Source organism: Furipterus horrens, unplaced genomic scaffold (assembly GCF_987537825.1).
Source record: "Furipterus horrens unplaced genomic scaffold, mFurHor1.1.pri manual_scaffold_2, whole genome shotgun sequence".
Lineage (NCBI taxonomy): Eukaryota > Metazoa > Chordata > Mammalia > Chiroptera > Furipteridae > Furipterus > Furipterus horrens.
Window position 1 is genome coordinate 112,433,772 of NW_028327172.1, and position 26,860 is coordinate 112,460,631.

The 26,860-nt window shown below is 37.7% G+C and overlaps 1 protein-coding gene across 1 annotated transcript in view; it reads right to left on the reverse strand.

The window, feature by feature from the left end:
- UNC5C (unc-5 netrin receptor C) overlaps positions 1-26,860 on the reverse strand; it is a 347,425-nt gene that overhangs the window by 77,849 nt on the left and 242,716 nt on the right. Inside the window, exon 4 of the mRNA XM_090266319.1 lies at positions 22,715-22,818. Within this exon, the coding sequence (XP_090122445.1) occupies positions 22,715-22,818 (104 nt within the window). The remainder of the gene's footprint in view (positions 1-22,714; positions 22,819-26,860) is intronic.

Genomic DNA, 26,860 nt, shown 5'->3' on the forward strand with positions numbered 1-26,860 from the left:
AATCCAAAAGAAATGTAACACTTAAATCTCTATGGTCATGAGAAATATTATTTATATGCATATTTTTATTACAGAAAAGTGTGAAATTATGATCAATAAAAACTTTATGCACAAATATATTAGAGTAAAAACAAATAGAGGAAATAATGTAGTAATACAAGCAAAAATAGAAAACACTATAAATATTCCTACTATTAAAAAATGTGTTCTCATATTTTCTCAATGAATGATGCTGGGTAAGAAATCATTAGAATGTTTGGAATGATACCAAATATTTATAATAAATCCAGACATCATATTACATGCTATACATTATATATTTATATATGATAATATATATGTATATGCAAAGTCTTTTAGGAATATGCTAGCAAAAATTTGAAGACCACTGCACTAAGGCATGGGAGCATGGTAAGTCTGTCAGTGGAGAACGAGGGAGACTGAGAATTAAGAAGACAAAATTACGGGATAAGAGTGGGAGTTGGAGACCAGTGAATGGAACCCTCCATGTATTCCTCCTGAGTGCTCCTACAGTTGTGTATATTGCTTCACTTTTACGTTGAAGCCAATGAGATCTGAACAAAATACACCTAAGTCTCTAGTAGAAAGGCCTAGAGTTTAGAGCCAGCTATCCCATTCATCGGTTCTATGACTTTAGGCAAGTCATGTAACATCATTAAACCTTATTTTTCTGTTTTTAGAATAAGAGTACTAATGTCTATCCTAGCTCTCTCATAAGGTTTCTGTGAGATATGAAAAACATAATATATATAAAAGAATTTTTATGACTGCTATATAACTTTAAGCTGGTATTATATATTATTTTCAACAGAGTAAATAAATTTTATTCCACAACATTAATTTACTGTCTTTACTAGTTTAAATGGCTTTTATAAACTAAGGTTTAAGTTTAATAAACAGGAAAGAATAGTGTCTAATGCAAAATGAAAGATATTTTAAATTATTTTTAATGGGCACATTTTTAAACCTAACACCATTCCATCAAGTTCTATCCTAAAGATATGTACTATTTGAGAATATCTAGATGCTGTGACTCACCCATGTTAAATCTAACTGAACATGCTGTGTGGTTTGTTATTTTCTCAGGCAACATGCTTCCTGGCAAGGACACTGAGCAATGTAAGGTAGGAAAGAGCAATCTTGACATTGTGAGAGCCTGTTCAACATCCTATTAAGGAAAGACAACCAAAAATAAGGACATCCTACACTAGTTGAAAAGTGTTAGCAAATGGGAAAAAGAGAAAATTCATCCAGAAGACACAAGCTTGAGGGTATATGCATCACACCCAAGACCATTTCCTATGCCACCTTGCTGCTGACTCTAGCCCTCCGAAATTGCACTTCCTGGTCACTTCTTCAACCTTGTAGGCTCTTTGAAGCTCTAGCTCATCAACAAATTTCTCAATATTTTTGTGATCTTCCTTAATATGAGTTGATGGCATATATCTTTTTTTCTAACAGACCAACACAAACCAAAAGATATATAAGCTGCTCTCAAAGCTCACTCTTTATTCTGTAAAGTCACCCACGAATATGCACGTGTCTCCTCCATCCTAAAAACAAACCATCAACAAAATTACCGGTTGGCATGCCCGGCCGTCTCACCTATGCTTCCATGTTCCCTCTTCCTTAGTGGCTAAACTGCATGAAAGAACAGACTATTCATAGTCTCCACCTATCCACCTGCCCATTCACTCTTCAGTTTACCACCATCTGGATTCACACTCACTACTCTGCTGAAACTGCACTTTCAGAAGTAGCTAGTGGCCTCCCTAATGGTCCAGGCCACAGGTGTTTTCTCTCCCTCTGATGTTTTATTGCCACCTGGCTATCTGGTCTTTCTCAAACCTCTTTCATGGTACCTTTATTTCATCCACTGTTTCTAGATGGTGCTTTTTAGGAATCTCATTTTCTCCCTTTCAATTTTTCAGCAGCAGATCCCAGCTTTTTGCATTGGCATCACCCAGGGAGCTTTTAAGACCTGCGTGTGCTTTGGGACCCACCTGCAGAGGATCTGATTTAATCTGGCTGACAAAAGGCCTGGACATCGGTGTTTTTAGTTTTTATTTCCCCCCCTTTTACTGCATGTATTGGGGTGACAATAGTTAACAAAATTATACAGGTTTCAAATACATAATTCCACAACACATGATCTGTACCCTGTATTGTGTGTTCACCACCCCAGGTCAAGTGTCTTTCCACCACCGTTTACCCCCCCCCCCATGCCCTCCTCTTCCTCCCCTCCCCCTCTCCCCTGGCACTCACCACAACGCTGTCTGTATCCAGGTGGTTTTTCTCCCTTTCTTTCTTTTTTCTCAAGCCGTCCACACACCCACTCCTAACCCCCACGCCCCACAGCTGTCAGCCTGCTCTCCATCTACAAGTCTCTCTCTATTTTGATTGTTAGTTAATTTTGTTCCTTAGATTCCCCATATGAGTGAAATCATATGGTACTTGGACATCAATGTTTTTAAAGCTTCTCAGGGGATGCTACTGTGCAGCCAGGCTTTCAAACAACCGGCATCACCGTACTGGCGAGGTGATCTCACTCACTCTCGTGGCCAACTCAAAAATCATTACCTTCGGTTGCAGTTTCTTCATAAGATCCATTTATATTTTCCATTACTTTCTAGATAATTCCATATGAATGCTCAACAAATATGAAAAACATAACAAGTGCTGAACTGTTCTCAATATTGCCTCACATCTGGCCTCTCTCTCTATAAACTTGGTCTTCTTGGTCTTCTTAATTAATGAAGTTAGATCCTCCTCCCATTCCTATTTTCAAAGTTTACAGCAACCCTCACACCTCTCTTCAAAGCCATTCTATAAAGTTATAAACGGTGCCTAAAAGGGTTTTCAAACCTGACCCCCACTTCTCTAGCCCTACTCTGGCTATTGTGATACTACTGTAATTCCAACAATTCTCACTAAAAAATAAACCTTAAAAACAATAACTTCAACAAAACTGTTCTCCATTGTGACATTATCACTCAGTTAAAATCCAGACTTCATGATGTGCCACATAAAACCTTAAAACCTTTTGTAAGCCATCCCTGATTATTGCTTAACTTTGAAAACTTAATCTTACTCTCTATCTAGGCCAATAATTTCCAACCTTTTTCATCTCATGGCACACATAAACTAATTACTAAAGTTCTGAGGCACACCAAAAATATATTCTATTTTTTGCCCATCTGACAAAAAAATAGGTATAATTTTGACTCACTTACACCAGACAGCTATTGCTGTGCTGGCTGTTATCATTTTTTATTTGACAATCTAAGGGAAAAGAGGTCAGTCAGTGGTTCTCATTAGATAGTCAGGAGTTGCATGTTTTAAAAATTCTTGTGGCACATTGGTTGAAAATCACTGCTTTCGACATATTGAACTTCCTGAATTGTCCTCAGAGTGTGACTGTCATTAATGTGACCATGCACACCTCTATGTTTTTTTGTGCACTCTACCTAGAATGTCTTTGTCTTCCTTTTCTGCTGAAAGAGTTCCACTCATTCTTCAATATTCACCTTAGGAGACACTTCCTTTCTGTAGCTTTTTTGGTCTCTGCTTGGCAGAGTCAGTATTTTCCTTTTATATGAAGCTCTAACACTCTTTTCAAGCCACTTGTCATATTTTACTGTAATATTTGTGTAAAGTTTGTGGACTCCTTTCCTTGGAGCTCTTGAGAACACAATTATAGATACGTACACGATATATTTAATATGGTACATTTTGAATAACTCTGAATATATATATTCAATTTTAAGTTCACAGTATCTAACACTGAACCCCAGCAGAGATGTTCAAAATGTATTGTTTATCCAATGAATATTTTTTGAGCATCTGCTATGTAGCCTCCCCCTTCCTGGCACCTGGAATGCATCAATAAACCAAGTAATTCTTAAGAGAGAAGACAATATATAAATGAATAAACATATTGGATAATTTCAGTGGTCCTAAGGGCTAGGAAAAAAATAAATCAGTGTTATACAATGCTTTAGATCAGGAGTTTAAAACATTTTCTGTAAAGTGCCATATAGTAAATATTTTAGGCTTTGTGGGCCACATAGTCTCTAAACAGCATCCATATACAACATGCAGATAAATGAACATTGTTGTGTTCCAATAAAACTTTATTTACAAAAGTAATTGATGGGCTCTGTTTGGCTTTCAGGCTGCAATTTGCTGACTCTTGCTTTTGCTGACAGGTTTGGCCTCTCTGAAGAGGTCACTACACAATAAGACACAAATACCTAGAAAATGCCAGTCATACTGAACCAGAGTGTTGCAGGTACAGGGAAGAACAATTGGCAAACACTGTTGCTTGGGAAGCAGAAATAAAGCCTTCGTGATTGAAGTGTGGTGAAGCAATGAATGAATGAATGTATGAACAAAGGCATGAATGAATGAAGTTTGCCCAAACCGAAAATGAGAACTACTACCATAAGCAATATTTTTGTAAAGAAGCATTCCCTTAAATGAGATATGTAGCTACATTCGAAGAGAAGAAACAAAGACATGATTGTACAGGAAAATAAAAGCCAGTAGGATATATTCAAAATTGGTTCACTCATTATCTATTAAACAACTATTACATGCCAAGAACTATTGCAGGTGCTAGAAATTAGACAAAATGTTTAATAATTATGACTTGTAAAGTTTCAGATGACCATAATTTTTTGATACCCAGAAGCTGAAAAATGACTTCTAAGTACTAAGAAAGTATTATGATCACAGAACTATGAGCCCTGGAAACATATAGAACATACCAATTAATTTTATTTTGTAAAAATCTTGGACATCATCAAATAAAATATGTTGAAAAGTTATTCACATATTCTAAAACTAACGATATGTAATTAAATTTAATTTCTCTTTTACATTCTAAAATTCTAAAAGTCTCATATTTCATGAAGTGTATGTAGTTAATAGCAACATGAAACACAAGTAAGAGTACTTACTTGTAGAAAATTGATGAAATGATGTAACACCTTTTAAGTAAGTGAATTTTCCCCAAAGGTATCCTGGTCTGGATATTATCTGACTGGTTCATGAAAACTGATCAGATATTTCACTAAGTAAACTAAATTTCAAAAATATACAGTCAGTAAAACATTTTTTTTTTTTTTTTTTTTTTTTTTTTTTTTTTTTTTTTTTAAGTATATTTTATTGATTATGTTGTTACAGTAGTTCCAATTTTTTCCCCTTTACTCCCCTCCACCCAGTATCTCCCTCCCCCAGCATCCCCCCCCAAGTCCGTACCCATGGTTCGTAAAAAATAACTATCCCTCCCTCTCAGATATTAAGACCCTTTGTAATCTTGTAAAGGACAATGGGCGAAGGTCTCAAGCTCCTCTAGCTGCTTCAAGCTGGACATGGTCGTCGTCCTACCTACCCTTGGGTCCAGAAATCCCTAATAATAGTGGGGGTGTGGAGGGGAGGGTGGCCTTCCCACATGGGGAAGGATTGTGCAGACTCCAGGTCAGTTGGCTGTCTCCGGACAACGGCATGCTTGGTTTAGCAGGTTGGCATCCTTGTTGTGTTCTGGGGGGAACAGATTTGGCAAAAAGGGTTAAAAAGCATCATTCAATCCATAACTACTAGGTGACAAAAGGCAGGGATTAATTTTTCAATGTTCCACATTAGGAGAAAAAAAAAGGGGGGGGGGCTTCTTTGGAGGAAGGTGTGCTAGGCACATCTCGCCTGTCCAAAACCCTTTTGCCCATTATATTTAGTTTGGGCTGAGGGAAATAGTTTATGTTTCCCCCTTCTCAGACCTCTGGGCCCTTTCTGTCCAAGCCATTAGGATAGAAAAGAGAATTCAGTTTTAAAGTGAAGCCCACAGACCACCCTATTCTTCATCAACCCAGCCATTTAGTTCAGCCAAACCGTTGAGTCTCAGGAGGCAGCGCTGCAGAGAGGATTAAGTGAGCCTTTTGCGTACAGACAATCACTGAGGTAATGCGGTCATAGGCTTATGCCCTTTGAAAACAGAAAACACATGTTAATTTATGTAACATAGCCAACAAACAAGTCTCTAAATCTGTAAGACTGTCTTATTGGGAAGACATCCAGTTGCAAGGCATTTGACATTCTACTTGCCTGCAACTTGAATCTCTTTGGTGATATCACAGATATGGTTTAATTTTCAAGTGAAACCATTTTTTAAGTGAGAAGAAACTTTTAAGACGGTTAGCTGCCCTACTTTACAGTCTGCCACTGATCATTGTGATTTTCCTTGAATAATGATTTTTCTCCCTAAGATTACTCTCCTTGTCTTTAAAGGGGCTACATTAAGTCCATTTTTAATTTATCCTGTTCGTTTGCATAAACATAACAAGAGCAGCAAATGATCACTTATGATCTTTAGTTCTGTTTTGCTGGAACTTACCCAAGGAACATTTAGGGTGGCCCTCAGTCTGCTCTTCAGGGCACAGAAGCTGGGCCACATACCTGGCATTCATCCTTGCCTGTACACACCTGTCCTTTCCAAGTCTTTCTGGTTTTCCATTGTGCCTTAAGGTCCCTTCTAGCCATCTTTCAGGAAAACAACCTTCATTCTTTCCCTGGAGAGATTGCTGTGGACCGCACAACCAACCATGGCAGCAGGCCTTTTATTTCGCGGGCTTTTATTACCTTTGAAAGTCATTCCCAGTCATTCCCATGCCCATTTGCTTGAAATACTTTTTTCCATCCCTTTACTTTCAGTCTGTGTAGATCTTTTGTTCTAAGGTGGGTCTCTTGTAGACAGCATATATGTGGGTCATTCTTTCTAATCCATTCAGCTACCCTATGTCTTTTAATTGGAGCATTTAATGCATTTACATTTAAGGTTATTACCGATAAGTACTTATTCACTGTCATTTTTCCCCTTTGTACTTGTGTTCTTCTCTGTCTCTCTCTGTTTCTTTATCTTCTTAGAGCAGACCCTTTAGCATCTCTTGCATTGCTGGTTTGGTGGAGATGTATTCTTTTAGCCTTCTTTTGTCTTGGAAGCTCCTTATTTCACCCTCCATTTTGAATGAGAGTTTTGCTGGGTATAGTATTCTAGGTTGTAGACCTTTGTTTTTCATTGCTTGGAATATTTTTTGCCATTCCCTTCTGGCTTGTAGTGTTTCTGCTGAGAAATCTGATGATAGCCTTATTGGAGTACCCTTGTATGTTATTAGTTGTTTTTCTCTTGCTGCTTTTAGGATCCTCTCTTTGTCTTTGAATGTTGCCATTTTAATTATGATGTGTCTTGAGGTGGGCCTGTTGGGGTTCATCTTCATTGGGACCCTCTGTGCTTCCTGGACTTGCGTGACTCTTTCTCTCGTCATGTTAGGGAAGTTTTCTGTCATTAGTTTTTCAAAGAGGTTTTCTATCCCTTGCTCTTCTTCTTCTCCTTCTGGAATTCCTATGATACGGATATTATTACGTTTCATGTTGTCCTGCAGCTGTCTTAGAACCTCTTCAGTCTTGTTCAGTCTTTTTTCATTTTGTTGCATTGTCTGGGAGTTTTTGTGTAGGTTGTCCTCCAGCTCGCTGATCCGATCTTCTGCTTCCTCTAGCCTGCTTTTAATTCCTTCAACTGTGTTCTTCAATTCAGAGATCGTATTCTTCATTTCCTCCTGGCTCTTATTGATAGCTTCTATGTCCTTTTTCATGCTCACGTAATTTTCTGTGAGTTCCTTGTAGTTTTTCTGGAGTTCTTTGAAGTTTCCGCTGAGCTCATTCAGCTTCTCCATAATCCATGTTTTGAATTCCATATCTGATAGTTCGCTCCCCTCTATTTCATTTAGCACTCTTTCTGGGGATTCTACCTTTCCTTTTGATGGGAGGTTGTTTCTCTGTCTCCCCATGTTTTTGACTCCTATTGTTTGTTGGTGCTTCCTAGAATGATCTGCACTTCCTGGATCTGCCTCTGGTGGCGTCAGATCATGTACCAGTCTGGCCCTAGGCAGCCTGTTGGAGACTTCCAGGGATCTACTGCTGTTGTCTGTCTTCTTTGATTGTTAATCTGCTCAATCTGTGATTAGCTGTCAGGCTTAAGGACTGTGGGTGTGGCAGCTTAATTCCCGTCGGCAGGGCTTTTGCTTCCCCTCAGGCTGACGCCACTTGGAGGGGAATGGTCTACCCGCAGTACTGGGGATGAGTCAGCACTGGGACCCAGTCGGCTGCACCTCCAGTTCTTCCCTCAAAGCCACCGTGCCAAACTCTCCCCAAGTGTCTCCAGTCCTTTCTGCCTTCCCTCTGCTTGAGCCCAGGGTAAGTGGTGGCCAAAATATTTTCGTATGTGATCCACTTAAGAGCTCTTTTTCTCCTGCTGTTTCTCTCCGGCTAGCAAGAAACCCTGTGGCTTTTCGCTTTTCACAGCTGATACTGTTTTACTTTCCACTCTGTTGCTGTAGGCTGGGAAGCCCAGCTGGGGGTTTAGACCCTGCCCTTCTCAGGGGGAATCCCCGGCTGCTGAGCTGTTTCTCAGTCCCTTCAGCTGCCACCCATGTGAGCCCAGCCAGCCCTTCCGCGTCTCCGCACTCCCTACCGGTCACGTTGTGATGTAGCGGCCTTTTCTGTCTCTCCGTGGTTATAAGACTTCTTTCCAGCTAGTGTTCGTTGGTTGTTCCAGATGATTTCTCCAAAATTAAGTTGTAAACCCAGACTGGTCCTGGGAGGAGGTTAGTGTAGCTTCCATTTACTCCTCCGCCATCTTGGATCTCCAGTAAAACATTTTTTGGTTACAGGAAAAACATAGGCCATGGAGTCGGTGAGACTTGGCCCTATATCTGGGCCTCGCACATGCAGAGTTTGTGACGTGGTTGAGTCTGTAAACTCCCGGAATCGCTGTCCTCACCTGCACAGAGGGGTGCACCTGCCTTCCTCCCAGGGTTGTGGGAGAACAATGAGCTAAGGAAGGAAGGGAAAGTGCCTGGAGTTAGGGGGCAATCAATGCATTTAATTTAATTGTCTTTTCTGTAAGACTAAGGTGACCCAAACAAAGCTATATCCACATCAATGTATTTATTTTTATTTTTATTTTTTCACATCAATATGTTTTAAACGTTGAGGATTCAGTGTTTCTTTAAGAGGTACATACATATCTTCACATTCAAAACACCAACTGGGAAAAACAAAACTGGGAGAAATCTGACTGTCAGTTTACCACTGCACAGGACCGCCCATGTTGGTTTACGAGTCATCATTCATAAAACTCTTCTGGTGAAGAAGGTTGCCCTTATTTACAGTCTCAATTCCTTTTGGTGTATGTATCAGAAGAGATGTCATATTTCCAGCCTTCCTATATGAGGAGTGGTTCCTAGCTGTCATAGATAAAATGGTTAGAAATCCCTCCAACAGTTGTCTTTCACTTCTTTTGGCACGTTCAGTCTGACACAGAGTTCTCGAACCACTAATGTGATTTTATTATGAAGACGAGTGATTCTCAATTTGATTATGTTTTAGGACTGGAGCATACTAACCCCATAGTGTGTGTTCCCAAAGATGCTACCCCTTCTTGTGTGTGGTGTGATATGAGAATCAACTTTTCAATGGCTCCTAGGTGCATGGTTGTATAGTTTTACTGCTATTGATATTTTATAAAATTCAGAGGTATTGGCTATATAAGTGCTGTTGGAGAAAGAGAAGTTTTGCAGAAAAATATGGAGATCATTTTCCACGGCTGAGACTTCTATAACCTCTTCTGAGAGGTTTCTCCAGCCTTCAACAACTCTGATCTTCCAAAATTCTGTATTATCTCTTCCCTAAAAACTTTATTCTTCAGTTTAAATTTAATGTTTGGTTTATTTATCATCAGCAAAGACAGAGAAAAGTGGATTAATATTTCCAATGGATTTCCATTTATAGCTCATAATTAAATACAATATATAATTATAATCCTCAATTTAATCTTGACTTGCCATACTCATTTTCTCACCTTTATTTACTCTGCTCTTATCTTTCTAATAAAACATCATAAAAGCTAGACTATTTAAGGCAGATTCCAAAACTTCCAGTATAAGATTATACAAAGTGAGAGATCCATTTACACAAAACTGTTATTTTCTAAACATTATTTATTTCCAGTTTTTCATGTTTTACTATAAACCTGCTTAAAACATATAACTGTGTTCATGTTTTGCTATTCAAAATAAAATACAAATATTTTAGGCAGAGTGATGTACTAACAATAAGAAACAACCACCTCCTCCTTCTTGTTGACTCATCCTTCCAGCCTCTGGGCAAAAGGAACATATCCCAGGAAGATTCATATTGGGGCTTTCGAGGAAAGCCTGGCACTATAAAAAATTCAAATATATTAAATATCTGCTCTGAGTCTTCCCTTTTTTTGATTAATCAAATTAGTGTCATAGTAAGAAAAAAGAATTTATAATCTGAAATTCCAGTCTTATTTTTTGGCCCACTGTTTCTAAAAGAACATTAGTAACAATACATTTAAAGCTACAAAATATAGATGTAATAACAACAATGATGATGGTTTACTTTTAGATGACAAAAATACAAAGTCAAATATCATTAAACATCAGGACTGTGAGCCATATTTGCTACAGTAGGTATACTTTAAATTCAGAATTTCCTCAAAAAACTAAAAATGGAACTATAAGGACTCTGCCTGGCAGGCAGGAGGTGGAATGCACCTCCTTGGACCTTTCAGAGGAAAACACCTGCTGTTAGTGGTCTCAGGACTTGGTGACGGCAGGGTTGAGAGAGCCGGACCAGGTCTGGGTGTAAAACAGGATGCCTCACAGCACACAGATGGTGCAAAAGGTAATCACAGAACAACCAATCCCAAAAAGAAACAAAAATGATTAAAAACCCCTCTCTCCAATGCCCAGGGCTCTCTGTTTGCTGAGTATTCAGAGACGCCTTTCCTTCCCTGGCTGAATAAACCTCTGCTTGCAGTCTACAAGATTGGAGAGTGTGTTCCATCTGTGAGGGAGGCGTTGCCTAACAGGAACTGCCTTTTGATCTGGTGATCCCACTGTTGGGATTATACCCTAAGATTCCTGAAACACCAATTCAGAAGAACCTATGCACCCCTATGTTCATAGCAGTGTTATTTACAATAGCCAAGTGCTGGAAACAGCCTAAATGCCCATCTATAGAAGAGTGGATCAAAAAACTGTGGTACATCTACTCAATGGAATACTATGCAGCAGAAAGAAAGAAGGAACTCCTGCCATTTGCGATAACATGGATGGAACTAGAGAGAATTATGCTTAGCGAACTAAGCCAGGCAATGAAAGACCAATACCATATGATATCACCTAACACAAGAAACTAATGAACAACACAAACAAAGGAGCAAAATAGAACCAGAGACATGGAAACAAAGAACAGACTGACAGTGACCAGAGAAGAGGGGGAGGAGGATAACGGGGAAAAGAAGGGGAAGGGTCTAGTCAAGGAACAAATATAAAGGACCTATGGACATGGGCAACAAAGCGGGGACTGATTGTGGGAGCAGGGGGGCTGGGGCAGGGGAGAGCAGTGGGTGGAGGGGGTTGGGACAACTGTAATTGAACAACAATAAAAAAAGAAAAAGAAACTAAACAAAAAGCAGTATCTAAAAAGTGCTTAAGATATGCTTTCATTACCTTCAAGAAGACCAATGTGACGGTTCCATAAGTCTCCTCGCTATACTGCCAGAGTCAACAGAAGGGTTGAGGCATTATTGCATCATGAAGTAACTTGGCTGCATCTCTATTGCTCTAAAACCCTGCCAAGTATGGACCACAAATGCCAATAAAACAATAGGCTCAATACCAGTTTTCCTTTAATCAAAAAACTCCAAAATTAAAATACAAGGAAACATATAAGCAGAAATTGTAATAAACTACAAATCCGATGGTGATTGACATATGTTTACAACATTTGCAATATTATCCTGAAGGCTGAATTTTGTCGTTTCTTTCAGAGATCTTTTACATCAATAAAGCTGAATTCTTTTTGAGAGTCTTAAATAATTCTACTTAAGAACTTGTTTCTTCTCATAGCTCAGAGTAAATAACATTACCTGCATTTTACTGATAGGACAGTGTAATTTATTTTCTTTAATGGGAGGAAAGATCACTTAAATTCTTTGCAGAAGTCCTTTAGAGACAGTTGAACATTGGTCAGGAAACTGCTAAGAATAAGAGGTGTTCAGACCCCTCAAATAGCTATTGACAACCTTTCCCTTTATGATACATGAACTTTTTAACTGTGCGATTGGTTAAGGAATTGTCTAATCATATGTCAATTACAAAGAGGAAGCACCTTGCAGTTTTCTTTCCTACTCTACTCCCCTGTGAAAGACAGATGCATTGTGTCTAATTATTCCCTGATTGGTATCGGGAGAAACATTAACATAATTGGCACATTTGTTCTAATTAACAGAGGAAAACTGCCACATGCCACCGAACATGAAAAATGAGTCCAGAAACCATTAGCTAGAAAAATCCACATCTATCAGAAGAGTTACTGTTGAACCAAAACCTGGACCTAAAGTTAGAACACTGAGGTTGAAAACGACGCAGCAGAATTACGAAGTGTGTATACCTAAGAGAATGGTGATTCAGCCTAGAATCGTTGTATGCAGGTACATTAATCACACAAATGGGAAAAGCAATTATGCAACAATTATCAAATGTGCACTCAGACAAGACAAGCTTCTCAAAGAAGAATTAGCTAGAAGTTGGGAATCTGCCAAACTTTACTGACTGGTTTAGAAGTGACAAGTTTGAAGCTTTTCATGTATTTGTTTGTTTTAACTTACTCTTCTACAGTGGTTCTCCAAATTTGTGGCATTTTAGAATCACCTGGGGAGCTATTAAAAATCTTGATAGCCAGGCTGCTCATCATAATAAGAAAGTCAGTATTTTTAGGTTGAGATATAAACATTAGTAGTTTCTAATGATTCTCAGGTGACTCTATTTGTATCCTAGTTTGAGAACTGGTGGTGCAGACTGGTTCTAGTGACCTGGCTAAAGTGCAGATTCTGATCAAATGGCCTGGGAGTGGGGAGCTGAGATTCTACCTTCCTAAGAAGCTCCCTGGTCATGTTAATATACATAATCTATGCATCACATCTTAAATAGAAAGGCGTTGACCATTCTAAAATATAACTATAGCTAATAAACCTTTTGTAGACTTTCACCAGTTAGAGTTTAGCTCCAATTGCTCCACTGGACAGAGGTTTCTTACCATCCCTTGTAGGTGCCTTTACATGACCAAGAAAATCTTCATTACAGGATGCAAATGCATGTTCTTTATCCATAAAAGTTGTGGATAAAAAGTATCTTAACAAGTGGATAAAAAAAAGCTGTGGTTTATATATACAATGAAATATTACTTGGCCATAAGAAACAATGAAATCTTACCATTTGCAACAGCATGGATGGACCTACAGGGTATTATGCTAAGTGAAATAATTCAGACGGGGAAAGACAAATACCATGACACGTCACTTATATGTAGAATCTAAAGAACAAAATAAATGACATAGAAACAGACTCTTAGATACGGAGATCAGACTGATGGCTTTTAGAGGGGAGGGGTCTTGGAGGGGTGGATGAAAAAGGTGAAGGAATTAAGAAGTATAAATTGGTAGTTACGAAATAGATACATCATGAGGAAGCAAACTACAGCATAGGGGATATAGTGAATTATTTTGTAATAACTATGTATGGTGCCAAGTGGTTATATGAAATATCAAGGGGACCACTTTGTAAAATATGATTGTCTAACCACAATGCTGTATACCTGAAAGTAGTACAGAATGATAGTAAAGGTAAACTGTAATTGAAAAATTAAAAAAAAAAGAAAATGAAAATGAAAAACATACATACCAAGTGATTAATGTCTATGCCCAACTCAACAAATAAAGAACATGTACTGTGTAAAAGAAGTGTCTTAAAATATAAGAAGCAAAAGGCCAGTTTTTAAAAAGCATGCAAAGAACCCCTCTTCCTTAAGCTACCATGGAGACTGTTCTAGATGTCCTTTTTTGTCAAGAATCCAAGACAATGTTTATGCAGATTTGCAATGAAATAAGGCCACTCATTTCTTTGTGTTGACCTTTCAGTAGGTTTGTGCAAGTGTATGTATTTTTATGCTTGCAAAAGGTTTGGTCTTCAAAAAAGTTAAAATCATATCTTCAGATAATTGAAAAAAATAGCCAAAGGATTAAAAAACAAACAAATCAGCAAATGGAAATTGTAGTGACATTTTGCTCAGTTGTTGTAATTTCTGCAAAGTGAGGAATTTGCTAAGAAAGGGAATTTGTTTTCCTGCTGAGGAAACGCTCCCTTAATTGCACATATGCCTGTCTCATTGCTTTTGAGAGCTGAATGTTCACAGACCATTTTGGAGAAGAAAACTTGTCTTAAAACTTGTCCATTTCTAACGCCTAAGTTTGACTAGGAGGAGATGAAAGCATGTTGATAAATGAACACTAGTGACAACTGCCCAAGAAGCTCGAAGCAGAATGACTGTACCTAATATCTTCCAAGGGAGCAAAGTGGCACTGAAATGTCTTTAAAATGTTAAAATTTCCAGGGCAAAAGAACTATATAAATTGGCTAGTTCATGGATAGTTCCAAACCAGTCTTTACTATCAACTTGCCTTTCAGGATAAAATAACTCTCTTATTTCTTATTTACCAATTAAGAGTGTTTGGAATTCTTGCTAAGTCTGACCACCTTTAGAAAACACTGGCTTTTTGCTCTCTGACTGCCATTTTTCATCTGCAATGAATTTACAGTAAATAGCGCCTATAGGCATATGGAGACTCATTAAAAGAAATTCCAAAGCAAGACAATTTATAGAAGAAACATAAACTTTTTTTTCAAGAAGTAAAGGTTGTGGAAATAAAAGACTCTTCTGTCCTCTGATTACAGAGACACAGGCTAGACTATTCCCTGTTGCTGAAGGGCCACTGAGAGAGATTGCATGTGAACACAGCTGAGCTCTACTGACCACTGAATTTGCTTGGCCAAAATGTTTGTTCATTTTTTGTAAGCTGGATCCAGTAGTGCTTAGTTGTCTTTTACTTCATTTGAAACAATTTCGTTAGATTGTGTTATGAGCATTGTCATATCAGCATGTGTTTTTAAAAAATCAAAATGAGTGAATTTTTGTGTAGCCATTTTAATATTGAAGATGGAAGAAAATAAGCAACATTTTTGGCATATTATGCTTTATTATTTCAAGAAAGGTAAAAATGCAAGTGAAACACCAAAAAAAAAAAAAAAAGAAGAAGTGCAGACTATGGAGAAGGTGCTGTGACTGATCGAATGTGTCAAAAGTAGTTTGCAAAGCTCCGTCGTTGGGTAGACCAGTTTAAGTCAATAGTGATCAAATAGAGACATTAATTGAGAACAATCAATGTTATACCATGCAAGCAATAGCTGACACATTCAAAATATCCAAATCAAGCACTGAAAATCATTTGCACCAACTTGGTTATGTTAATTGCTTTGATTTTTGGTCTCCACATAAGTGAAGAAAACCTTCTTGACCATATTTCCGCATGTGATTCTCCACTTAAATGTGATGAAAAGTGGATACTTTACAATAATGTGGAACAGAAGAGATCATGGGGCAAGTGAAATGAACCACCACTAACCACACCAAAATTTGGTCTTCATCCAAAGAAGGTGATGTTGTGTATATGGTGGGATTGGAAGGGAGTTTTCTATTATAATCTCCTTCCAGAAAACCAAATGATTAATTCCAACAAGAACTGCTTCCAGTTAGACCAACGGAAAGCAGCACTTACTGAAAAGCATCCAGAATTAGTCAACAGAAAATGCATAATAATCTTACATCAGGATAACACAAGACCACATGTTTTTTTGATGACTAAGCAAAAACTGTTGCAGCTTGGCTGGAAAGTTCTGATTCATTTACTACATTGCGCCTTCAGATTTCCATTTATTTCGGTCTTTACGAAATTCTCTTAATGGAAAAACATTTCAGTTCCCTGGAATATTGAAAAAGGTACTGGAACAGTTCTTTGTTCAAAAAGATAAAAAGTTTTGGGAAGATGGAATTATGAAGTTGCCTGAAAGATTGCAGAAGGTAGTGGTACAAAATGGTAAATATGTTGTTAAATAAAGTTATTGGTGAAAATTAAAAATATGTCTTTTATTTTCACTTAAAAACCCAATGAAGTTTTGGACAACCCAGTAGGTCATGGAAGAAAGGCTCACTCTGGTGGGTATACTGAGCTTTAATGTGGGAGATTTCACTTTCTTCTAAAAGGTCAAATATTTTCTAGATTTTATTCATTTAATAAAATCGGATTTAAAAACGATGTTCTGAATTTTTTTCTCCCTCAGGAACTACAATATGTCCTTTATTTCTTCATGCTTTTCCATCTCTCCTACTCTCACCCTAAGACCAGTATCCATCTTCCCTTGCTTTTGGTCTTACACTTCCAAAATCTGTTTTTCATACAGCAGAAAAATTTATCTTTGAAAACCATGTATCAGGACATGACAATTCCTTACTTAAAATCTCCAATGACCTTTCATGCACTCAGAAACAGCTCCAAAGCACTTACCACACCTACAAAGTCCCCAAGCTTGTCCTCTGCACTCTGAGGTGCTCTTGCCCCCTCATGGCTCACTGTGTCTCAGAGACACTAGCCTCCTTTTTAATCAGTAACCACGCCAGCTCCTTCCGAGTCTGCTCCCCCTGCTTGGAGTATCCTGACCCAGATCTTTTTCAAGCTGGGCTCTTTCCTGTCATTTAGATCTCAGCTCAAACATTATCTTCTCAAGTAGATTCTCCTTGGACTTCAAAGTGACTTCCAATCCCCAGCAGCCATCAACCTCTCACATATGACTGTCTCATTTCTTCCTACTTGCCATGACCTGACAATATCATGCTCATTTATTTCTATTCTTACTTAGTGTTTTGCTCCATTTTGTTACACGTTAGGGACTTTAACTTGTATCTCTTGCAATTAGAAGAGTGTAGGGCACACAGTGAATGGGCAATAAATATTTCTTGACTAAATAAATGAACTAATGATTTTTAAAAAACTGCATTTTGTACGATAGGCTCAAAGAAACCACTGTATGTGTACAGAAGTCAAGACACAAATCTATTATAAGTCAGATAAGGTTTCTTCATTCTTTCTTTTTTTAGTAATTAGAAAAGACTTTAATTTTTAGATATTAAAAAGGTTTATTATTTCTTATTATTTAAAAAAATTGATATTGTTAAATTTATTGTTATTTTTAATTTGATTTACTTGGTTATCTTGGCTTGTTGTAAACTCTGTGTATACTGTATTATCTATTAAGGACAGATAATGGCAGAAAAACATACGGAGTGACTATAATAGAGAGGTGACATTGGCAAATGTCGATTGGACCGATGCAAAACTTGCAAGCTGACAATGAGTCAGAAAAACTAATACTTTTCAAATCTGTTTGCAGGGCTGATAATCATCACAAAATCAAATAAAAACCCCTTCTTGTGGCTGTATGCATGCTTGGAGAAAATTCCAGCAGATATTACCAGGCACTGAAAGCTATGCCTTCCTCCAGATTGGTATTCAAGCTGTATTTTTTTTTTTTTTTTTTTTTTTTTTTTTTTTTTTTTTTTTTTTTTTTATCTTCCTAAAGCTCTTTTGCTTGCAGAGAGTATAAAACACAGCTTGGGAGACAATGCACCTGTGTGGAAATGTGTCCACGCGAAGTTCCAGCAACGAGGAATGGCAGCAGGACAGGAGTGCCTCTCGTGAAACAAAGTGTTCAGCGACCACGTTAATAATCAATTAGCCGGGGAGCCACCTGATGCTGCTCATTTGGCTGAGTCCCCAGCGGCCAGCAGCTTTTTGCTCTGGCAGCGTCAGCTTTAAAAAATCTGCTCCCTGTTTATCAAGACTAAACTCAGAGAGATCATTTATCCTTTGCCTGTCACCCCATATTCTCCCACTTGCTAATTACAGATGCAAATGTTGATAAATAAGATAACTGCTTTGAAGCACAATCGGGTCAGTAAGTTGAACATTGGATCCCTGTTTCTCCAATTAAACCCCTATGAGAAATAGCTCAATTACAATTAGAGGAGCAATTATCTCCTTGTTAAAGGTGAAACAAATAATGGATTTTAGGGAAAAATTCAGTATCATTCTTTCTGCCATGCCAACAAAGCTTTCATCCATTGTTGTTTTGATCCCAGTACTCTCTAAAAGAGATAATCCAATGAAATAAAGCATCTCTGAGGGTATTTCTGGCTCACTGTGTGACAGCAACATTTTCTAGGCACACACTAGAACGAGCGAAGGGGGATTCATTTCATAGAATGCCGTTATTACGCTGACGCAACAGCCCAGCACCCGTCCAAGGCTGTTTTAATTTCCAGGCTTCTTCAGGGAGATGGGGAGGTTTCTGTTGAAAAAGAAGCCAATGCCTTTCCAGAAGTACAAGAAAAGGAGTATATTTTTGCCTATATCCTAGCAAAAGAGTTATTTAAAATATTAAGCAATATCATTTTAGAGTATTTTTAGAAATTCCTTTTCAGCCAGTCTATTCTTTTACTTTTAATACAATTATTATTAACCTGCGGGACCTGCCCTATAATCCCCAAACTAAAGTACAATAACGCCCAATGGTCTTTTATTCACGGTCCCAATGGATTGGAACCTTCACCCACACTGAGTGCTCTCCTAGGGTTGTCTTCAGAAGTGACAAACATTGTTTTTCTGGGAAGTTCCATTTCCTGAGTTGCAGCCTCTGTGTCTCGTTCATCAGGGACTCCTTATTGCATTTAGTTACATATACTTAAGAGAATCTACTACTAAACAATCCACAGTGAGCTGGTGGTAGAGATAAACATAAAAACCCCTTTTTGCTTCTATTTTATTGCAATCATATCAGATAGTGGAGGAGTAAACAGACACATTTGAATACAGGTAGTAGTAGTGAGAACTATAGAAAATCATGGCATATAAGGGTCGCCATTCAGCGAGTCACACCGGTTCGTCCACACCAGGTATTGAATACCGATTGTTCCTTATTTGCTGCTAAATAAACCAAGTGCCCCTCACCCCATATGCAGCTGGCTCCCTGGGGTCCCCGGGCCATCTATGATTCAACAGCCAAAGAGTTTATACTGTTACAGCACAAGGCCCTCGGACTCTGCCCAGTGCTAAGGAAGCCCTGCCGTTGTTAAATATTTTGAGTAAAAAAAAACAGATACAAAAGAGCTTGCGAAGGAGACAAGAGGAGGAAGCAGCCAGGCCTAGGGAGCACTTGGGTCTCATCACAGAGTGCCCACTGATGAATATGGAGAGGAATTCTTAGTCAAAACTGTCACCACCTGGAGAGATGGAGGAGTGTAAGAAATCCTGGTTTGGCCTCTTTCCTCCTCTGAGGTTTTCTTTGTCATTCTCTTCCTTTGCTCTGAAAAGAACTACCAACCGTACCCCCAGCCCAGATTCCCTTCTTGGGAGAAAATATGAGGACTAGGCTAATGTCTTGGGATCATGACAACTAAATGGAGAACAGTAACTTTAAAAATCAGTAAGGACAGCAGGACATTATGATTTGTAGATATGTACCATTTATAAATTAGATATTTACATAAATAAGGGTGTTCCCTTGTTTGCAGCATTTATGGACTCTAACCAAAGCAACTGGCTAGAGAACACAGGAGGGCATCTTGGTGACTCTTCATAGGCCAGAGGCTCCATTCCTCGTACCCCGCAGAGCACCTAGCAGAGGTGTAAGGTGCTCAGTGACAATTTGGAACTCAAGAGGCTGAATTCAGTGTTTTGTGCCAATAGGTGATAATAGAATACTAGTACAAATAATGGCTGATGTATCTTGAGTGTTTCTATATGTTTGCATATATCATCTTATTTAAACTTCACAACTATGTTCTGGATAGATGCTCTCATTATCTCTATTTTGTAATTGAGGAAACTTAGGTACAGAGAACTGAAATATCTTGCCTGAATTCAGAGTTTAAAATGCGAATGCTTGGGTTTATACATAGAATTCTGTAAGAAAATTAGCTTAACCTCCTGTAATGGAGATTAAAGCCAAAATAGGGGATAAAATTGAATGTTGTTTATTAGCTCAGAAACGCCTATGACATTATTTGCACCAAATAGGTGCCATTTAACTTAAGATTAGTAAAGTTCTTTAGAAACTTACTGACCTATATGGGGAGAAAGAAAATTATTGCTTTCTAATATCCTGTAAAGAATGTGCCTGACTACTTCTCCAGTGGAGCCAGACATATACTTATAAACAAACCAAAGATCAATCGACTTAATCAGCCATGTATTCATTGTGCATTTACTATCCCAGTTATATAGAATCACCTGCCTTGGGTACAAAAGAATCAGAAATCCTTGCCCCTGTGGTCTGATAGCTTAAGACAGATTTTATTTATGGTAAAACATAAGGGTTTTACCTGCTCGTTTTCCTTTCTATGCTATTTTATGCTTTTAGATTCTTCAAACAAATAGCTAGAATATTAAATAATAAATGCATTTATCATTAAATTAAAATAGTCATATGATCTTCTAACTCACCAAGTTACATTCATCTCTTGCTTTTTAAATTTATCTGTCACTTTTGAGTAAATGATAGTTGTAATGTGTCACATTAAGGTATTAATTAGCTCTCTGATCTTGGTGATTCTAAGCATGTTGAAAAGAAGCTACATAGGAGTTTATTAGCCTTCTCTCCAGCATGTGTGTTTGATCTCTCTTTTGATTCACAAGAATAAAAAAAGAAAAAGAAAAAAGAAGATGCATTATATATAGTTCTTTGAATGTCAATGGGTATATGATTTTTGAGCTTGCCAAGTGTTAATTGGTCTCTTCCAAAGTGATGTTACAAATAAAATTCACAGCCATTTAGTTTGCAGTCATGAATCTTTACCCCTTGACAAAGTGGAGCATTAAAAACATGAAGTTACTAGGATCTTTCACAACAAGTCTGTATAGTGATCAGCTGTCTTTAAGAAACATCGAGTAAATATTAGGCTACGGATACCCATGTTACCCAGGATATATTTTTATCTTTAAGGTTGTTTAATGGAGGAGTTTGCATTAGAATTTCAGAAATACAGTTAGGAGATAAATACACTATTGTAATACACACCATGCAATACTGAATAGAGAAGAGTTGCCTCCTCTCTAATCACAGTAAGTCATTTTGTATGTCAGGGTTGGGCGATCATTTGGTGTCTTTGGAAACAAAACAGCTAAAATCATGTAAAAATCTCTGATACAATGCTAGACTGTGCCATGGACTGCCAGTTACAAGGCAAAAATAGCTCTCTTATTTCAAAGTAAAAATAGACATTTTATAAAGAGTGCCACTTTGTGGCTTTTCATTGACACATGAAGATATGAATGGTTGTGAGAGAAAAATGGAGTCATTGTGTAAGGGCACTGCCTAAATTTCTAACTAATTTATTATTATTATTTTAAAAAGAGAAATCAAGTGTTTAATTTTGCTGTCATGGGACCAGCTAACTGAGCTGACTCCTACCTTTTCTTGAAGCCTCAAAAGATTGAAAAATGATGGAAATCTAATATTAATTGTATTGTTAGCTAGTCAGCATTTCTGGGCAAGTTATAAGCCTAAAGTAGTAGTATTTTTCAATTTCTTAGATAGGGATAATTCAGAGCTTATTTTTATAAAATATCAGCTGACCCACATATAGTCCCAAATTGCAATAATTTTTAAAATGCCTCTTTCCAAATATACAATAAAGAGTAAAACTTCCCAAGGACTCCATGTAGTTGGGAGGCTAACAAGATCCTCCAACAAATTGACAGCTGTGTCATTTGTCATATTAAAGTTTTTCTGAGCTGTAGGTTACTGAATCCGCTAGGACAATAGTGTTTAATGCGTATTAGGATGTCTCCCAATAATCATAAAAGAGCAATATTTTTCAGTTTGAAATTATTTGTTAACAAACAAAAAACACAGTATTCGATTATTTTCCTCAACAGTGTGCTCTTAGATGATGGGAGTGTCTCAAGAAGAGCATGACACTCTCTTATGGTCCCGTAGGCCTATCCCCCATAGACAGGCATTTTCAAAGAACACTGTCTTGTATGATGCTAATGAAAAGTCATGGTATAAATCTGATTCATAATACTTCATTAGCAATCAATAGGCTTTGTTTTAGTGAAAACAGAAAATGAAAACAAAGAGCTCGATGGAAAGCTTATAGGATGAAATTAATTGACACTTGTCATTCTTCAAACATGTTTTCATTCATGATGTGCGAGTATGGCTTTTAGGTAAATGTGGAGTGCACAGGCTCAGTGACATGAACTCTCTCTTTCACACACACACACACACACACACACACACACACTTTTTTGCGTATTACCAAAAACAATACTAAAAGTGATGGTGCATTTTTGAGTCATACCATCTCTCTCTATGCTAAGTCTAGTAAAATAAAGCAGTATTTCTGAGTTCTTGAAAGAGAATGACAAAATCAAACCAAGCTGACTGTGGCTTTGTCCAGTGGGGCATTCTGATTGACTCACAAGTCATTAATCAGTTCTCAATCAATCTATTTTGCCAGCAGCAGGCAGTTAGGACTCCATTACCAACCATTCATCATGCCATATCCTAATTCACCGCACCATTAGCCATGGCTTAGGCCTCTGTTAGAATAACTAAGTGCCCATTACTAACTGCAAAGAATTTCTGTTACTCACCTCAGCCACTGGGATCCCTTCAGGTGGTCGACACTGGAGCAAGACTTCCTGTTCCAGGGACACTTCCTTTCCCAAGGGTTCCTGCTCAAATGTCTTCCGTAGATCTGGAAAGTACAGGTAATAAAATATATGACAAAACTGATTTATATTTATTTATTTATAAGAAGTGCAATAAACCTGGAAATTTATAGAAGTTTCCAGTTTAGTATTTTATATGTCTGTATTTTTTTTTAAACCACATGTTGGTACTATATCACAATCTGGGTGATTATATTCTGTGTGGTAGAAATTATGAAATTCAGAGGCTATTAACTCTTCCAAGTTTAATCTTCACTGGAATGCTCATATTAACAATCAGTGAAATTCATTCCTTGCATCTCCTTATTAATTCTTGATAATCAGTGATGATGGTCACATTTTAAATCAAAAGAACCCCATCGTCATGGTTCTTATACACACAGAGTCCCTTACATACATAAATATTTTCCTCTCTTCACAATGAATAAATACTATTAGAGTTGTAGTAACTCTGAGACATTTTGATAAATAACTCAAAAGCAACTTTCTAGTTCAGAGTAAAACAGATGCTGGAGTCTTGAAAGAATGAATGTATTCTCTTGAGGTGTCTCAAACACAAGGCAGGGGAAAGAGTAACTACTGGAAGGGGTCCAGAAATCTCTCACTGGATAGTTTAGTGGCCATTCTTCAATTAGAAAATTAAGTAGTCATTTATGCCCACATACACCAAGCACCTACTTACCCATTTATATAGAGTTGCCATAGCAATATGGAGACTTTAAAAAATTATTATAGATTGACACAAAAATGTTAGAAACTAGCTTGTCATTTTAAATACCAAAGTTAAAAAAGTAAATGATTTAGCCATAGAGCTTTGAAGTAGCATTTTTAAAAAAGCACAAAAAATTTTATTTCATACTTGCACAATTCAGCTCCTTTTAATAAAATGTTATTGGATTTTATCCACTTGATTTTAATAAAAAATTAATGTCTCTGACCTTTAACTCATATGCCTGATTAAAAACTTCAGAACCTAAAAGCACCATTTTAGCCTATTGAACTAATGAGTAAAAACCCCAAAGCTCAGGAAGTATGTAATTCAAATGTCTTTCAAGGAACTATCAGTAAGCACCACCTGGAAAAAATGCACTGAGAAAAAAAATCCATTGTTAAATACTTGTCATTTTGTTGAATTTCTTGACAAAAGAAAACCTTCAAGAGTTTAAGGATTGTGAGAAAACTATGGATCTCTGTGGGTCTGAAATAAGACAAGTCACTCTCTAAATGGTGACAGGATTTTTCAGAAGGGCTCTTTTCATTGATTATCAGTAATTGAGTACATTGTAGAAGTGAGCATTTAAAATCCATGGTTCTTAATCTTGACAGTTATCTAAATCGTGTCCTTAATTTACAAACAAGGAACATATTTATCAAATTACTCAAAGCCTCACAGCAAAACAATGGATGTTGCGTTAGAATCTGATGATCCCTGATTTGATACATATTTTGCATGCCCCTCCCCCTTTAACTTCTCTTTTGGTTACACTGTGCCCTTCCAAGAGAAACATTAAAAACTTTCTGACTCTTTCTCTTCTGATATGGTAGTTTCTCTCTTTTCAACCTGCGTTAGATGAAAATTTTAGTAAAACACGAAATACTAATAAAAGAGCAGCGATGAATAAATTGTATGGAATAAAGTGTTCCTGACAAAGTACATCTACATTTTTAAAAATAAAGTATGTGACTTTATTATTTATTTATTTATTTATTTATTTATTTATTTATTTATTATTTATTTATCTATTTTTAGAGAGAGGGGAAAGGAGAAAGAGAGGGAGAGAAACATCACTGTGTGGTTGCCTCTCACTCACGCCCCCAACTGGGGACCTGACGTGTAACCTAGTAATGTGCCCTGACTGGGAATTGAACCAGCAACACTTAGCTCGCAAGCCGACGCTCAATCCACTGAGCCACAGCAGCCAGGGCTAGTACATCTACTTTTAAAAAACAATTCTGAAAACACCTATCTGATGTGGGCTAAGGTGAAGACTTAATAACTGGAATTAGTTTTCAAATCAAATAACATTATGACTCACTTCTGGTAAAACTCAGCATATCATAAAACGAAGGCTAAGGATAAGAGAATGTGAGGCATGGATGTATCCAAAGAGTCAAAACAAATTCCTTTAATATTTGTTAATTATCTTCTTAAGGTAGACACTTGACTAGGTACTCAGGATGAAGATGTGAAAGATACAAAATCAAGACGAGAAAGATAAATTGAGATGTATTTATGAAAAGCCTTTCTTTCATGCTAAGGAATGACTAAACCACAAAGGTTTCTAAGTAAAGGAGGGAGATCAGATGTCATAGTGCCCTCAGTGTGTCAGATGGATTGAGCCAGAAGGTAGTTTGGGAGCCATCTGAATAAATCATAAGGGATGATTGTGTCCTGAAATCTGCTAGTGATAGTGGACAGAAAGAGGAGAAAACAAATTCTAGAAATAAATAGATGACACATTCAGGAAGACCTATACATTCGGAAAGTGCCAGGAAGCAAAGATAAGATTATGTTCTTAGCTATTGCAATTCTTAAGTTGGTACCTTTATTAAGTGAAATAAAAGTAATGAATTGAGTCCTGGTTGGTGTGGCTCAGTGGATTGAGAGCCAGCCTGTGAACCAAAAGGTTGCTAGTTTGATTCCCAGTCAGGGCACATACCTGGGGTGTGGGCCAGGTCCCTGGTTGAGGCATGCACAAAGAAACTGATCGTTGTATCTCTCACACACTGATGTTTCTCTCCCTTTCTTTCTCCCTCCTTTACACTCTCTCTAAAAATAAATAAAAATCTTTACACAAATTTTAAAAAGTAATGAATTGAGCAGAAAAGGGGAGAGAAAGAGTAAATTTATTTTGTCCCATATTCTGTTTGGTGTGTCTGTAGTATATGCAAATGAAAAAGCCCAGTATGTCTGGATTATAAGGATCATGATTTCTCAGCCTCAGCTCTACTGGCATTTGGGACTGAATAATTTTCTGTTGATGGTTGTCCTGTGCATAGTAAGATGCTTAGCAGCATCGCTGGAATCTACTCATTAGAAGCAAGTAACATTGCTCCCAGCAGTGACAAGATAAATGCCTCCAGACAATGCCAAACATCCCCTGAGAGAAAAAGTAACCCCAACTTGGGAATCACTGGGTCTAGAGCTTGGAAAAGAAGTCAGGATACAAGATCTGTGCTTCATTGTCTAGGAGGTGGCTGGAGTATCGCAAACAGATGACATCACCAGGGGAAAGACTGAGCTTAAAAAAACGAGTATACCAACATTCAGGAGATAAAGCTGCCAGCAAAGTTGACATGGTGTGAGAGGCAAAAAAGTAAAGACAAATGTCAGAGGAACTAACAGAAGAATCAAGTTTGAAGAAGGTGGTAGGTCAACAGGACAAATGCAGTGAAAGAATCAAAGGGGAGAAGTTACTGGTTTGGGAAACTTAGGAGCAAGGAGTAGAAGCCAAGCTGTGTTGAGGGGTGCACAGGAACTGAGAAAATAGCCGTCCTGAGAAAGCACTGCTCTTATGCAAAACTTTATGGTGGCACAAGTCAGCAGCACCATTAACGGGTGGTGGGTTTGAATGAGACATGTTAGAATTCCTCATAGAATGTGGTGTCATTTTTGGCACAGTTTTCACATTCCTGCCTCGTGAAGGCACATCTCACGAGAATCATTGCTTCCTAATTGGGAATGGTGACCACCCATCAGAGGCAGGCACTTCAAGAGACAGGTTTAACTGAACCATCATCATGGAATGCCACATAATTATTTTGTTTTAACAGCTTGGCTTTGAACTCTCTGTAAATTTGATCTAATTTCTAAAATGATCTCACACTTAACCCTCCACAAAGCAATACCTCTTTCTGAGAAATCCTTTTAATTTCTGCCATAAAACCTCTTTTCTAGCTTTCAGATAGTGTAATGAGCATAGAAAATATTGTGTGTGTCCAGCACAGCAGCTGCTCATTTCAGGACGCCTCCACACTACCCTGCAAGCAGAGGTGGGTAACGTGGTGAGCATATCCTGTTATTGGGAGAGATGTGATAGAAGGCAGGCTGGATGCCTTGCAGGCAGA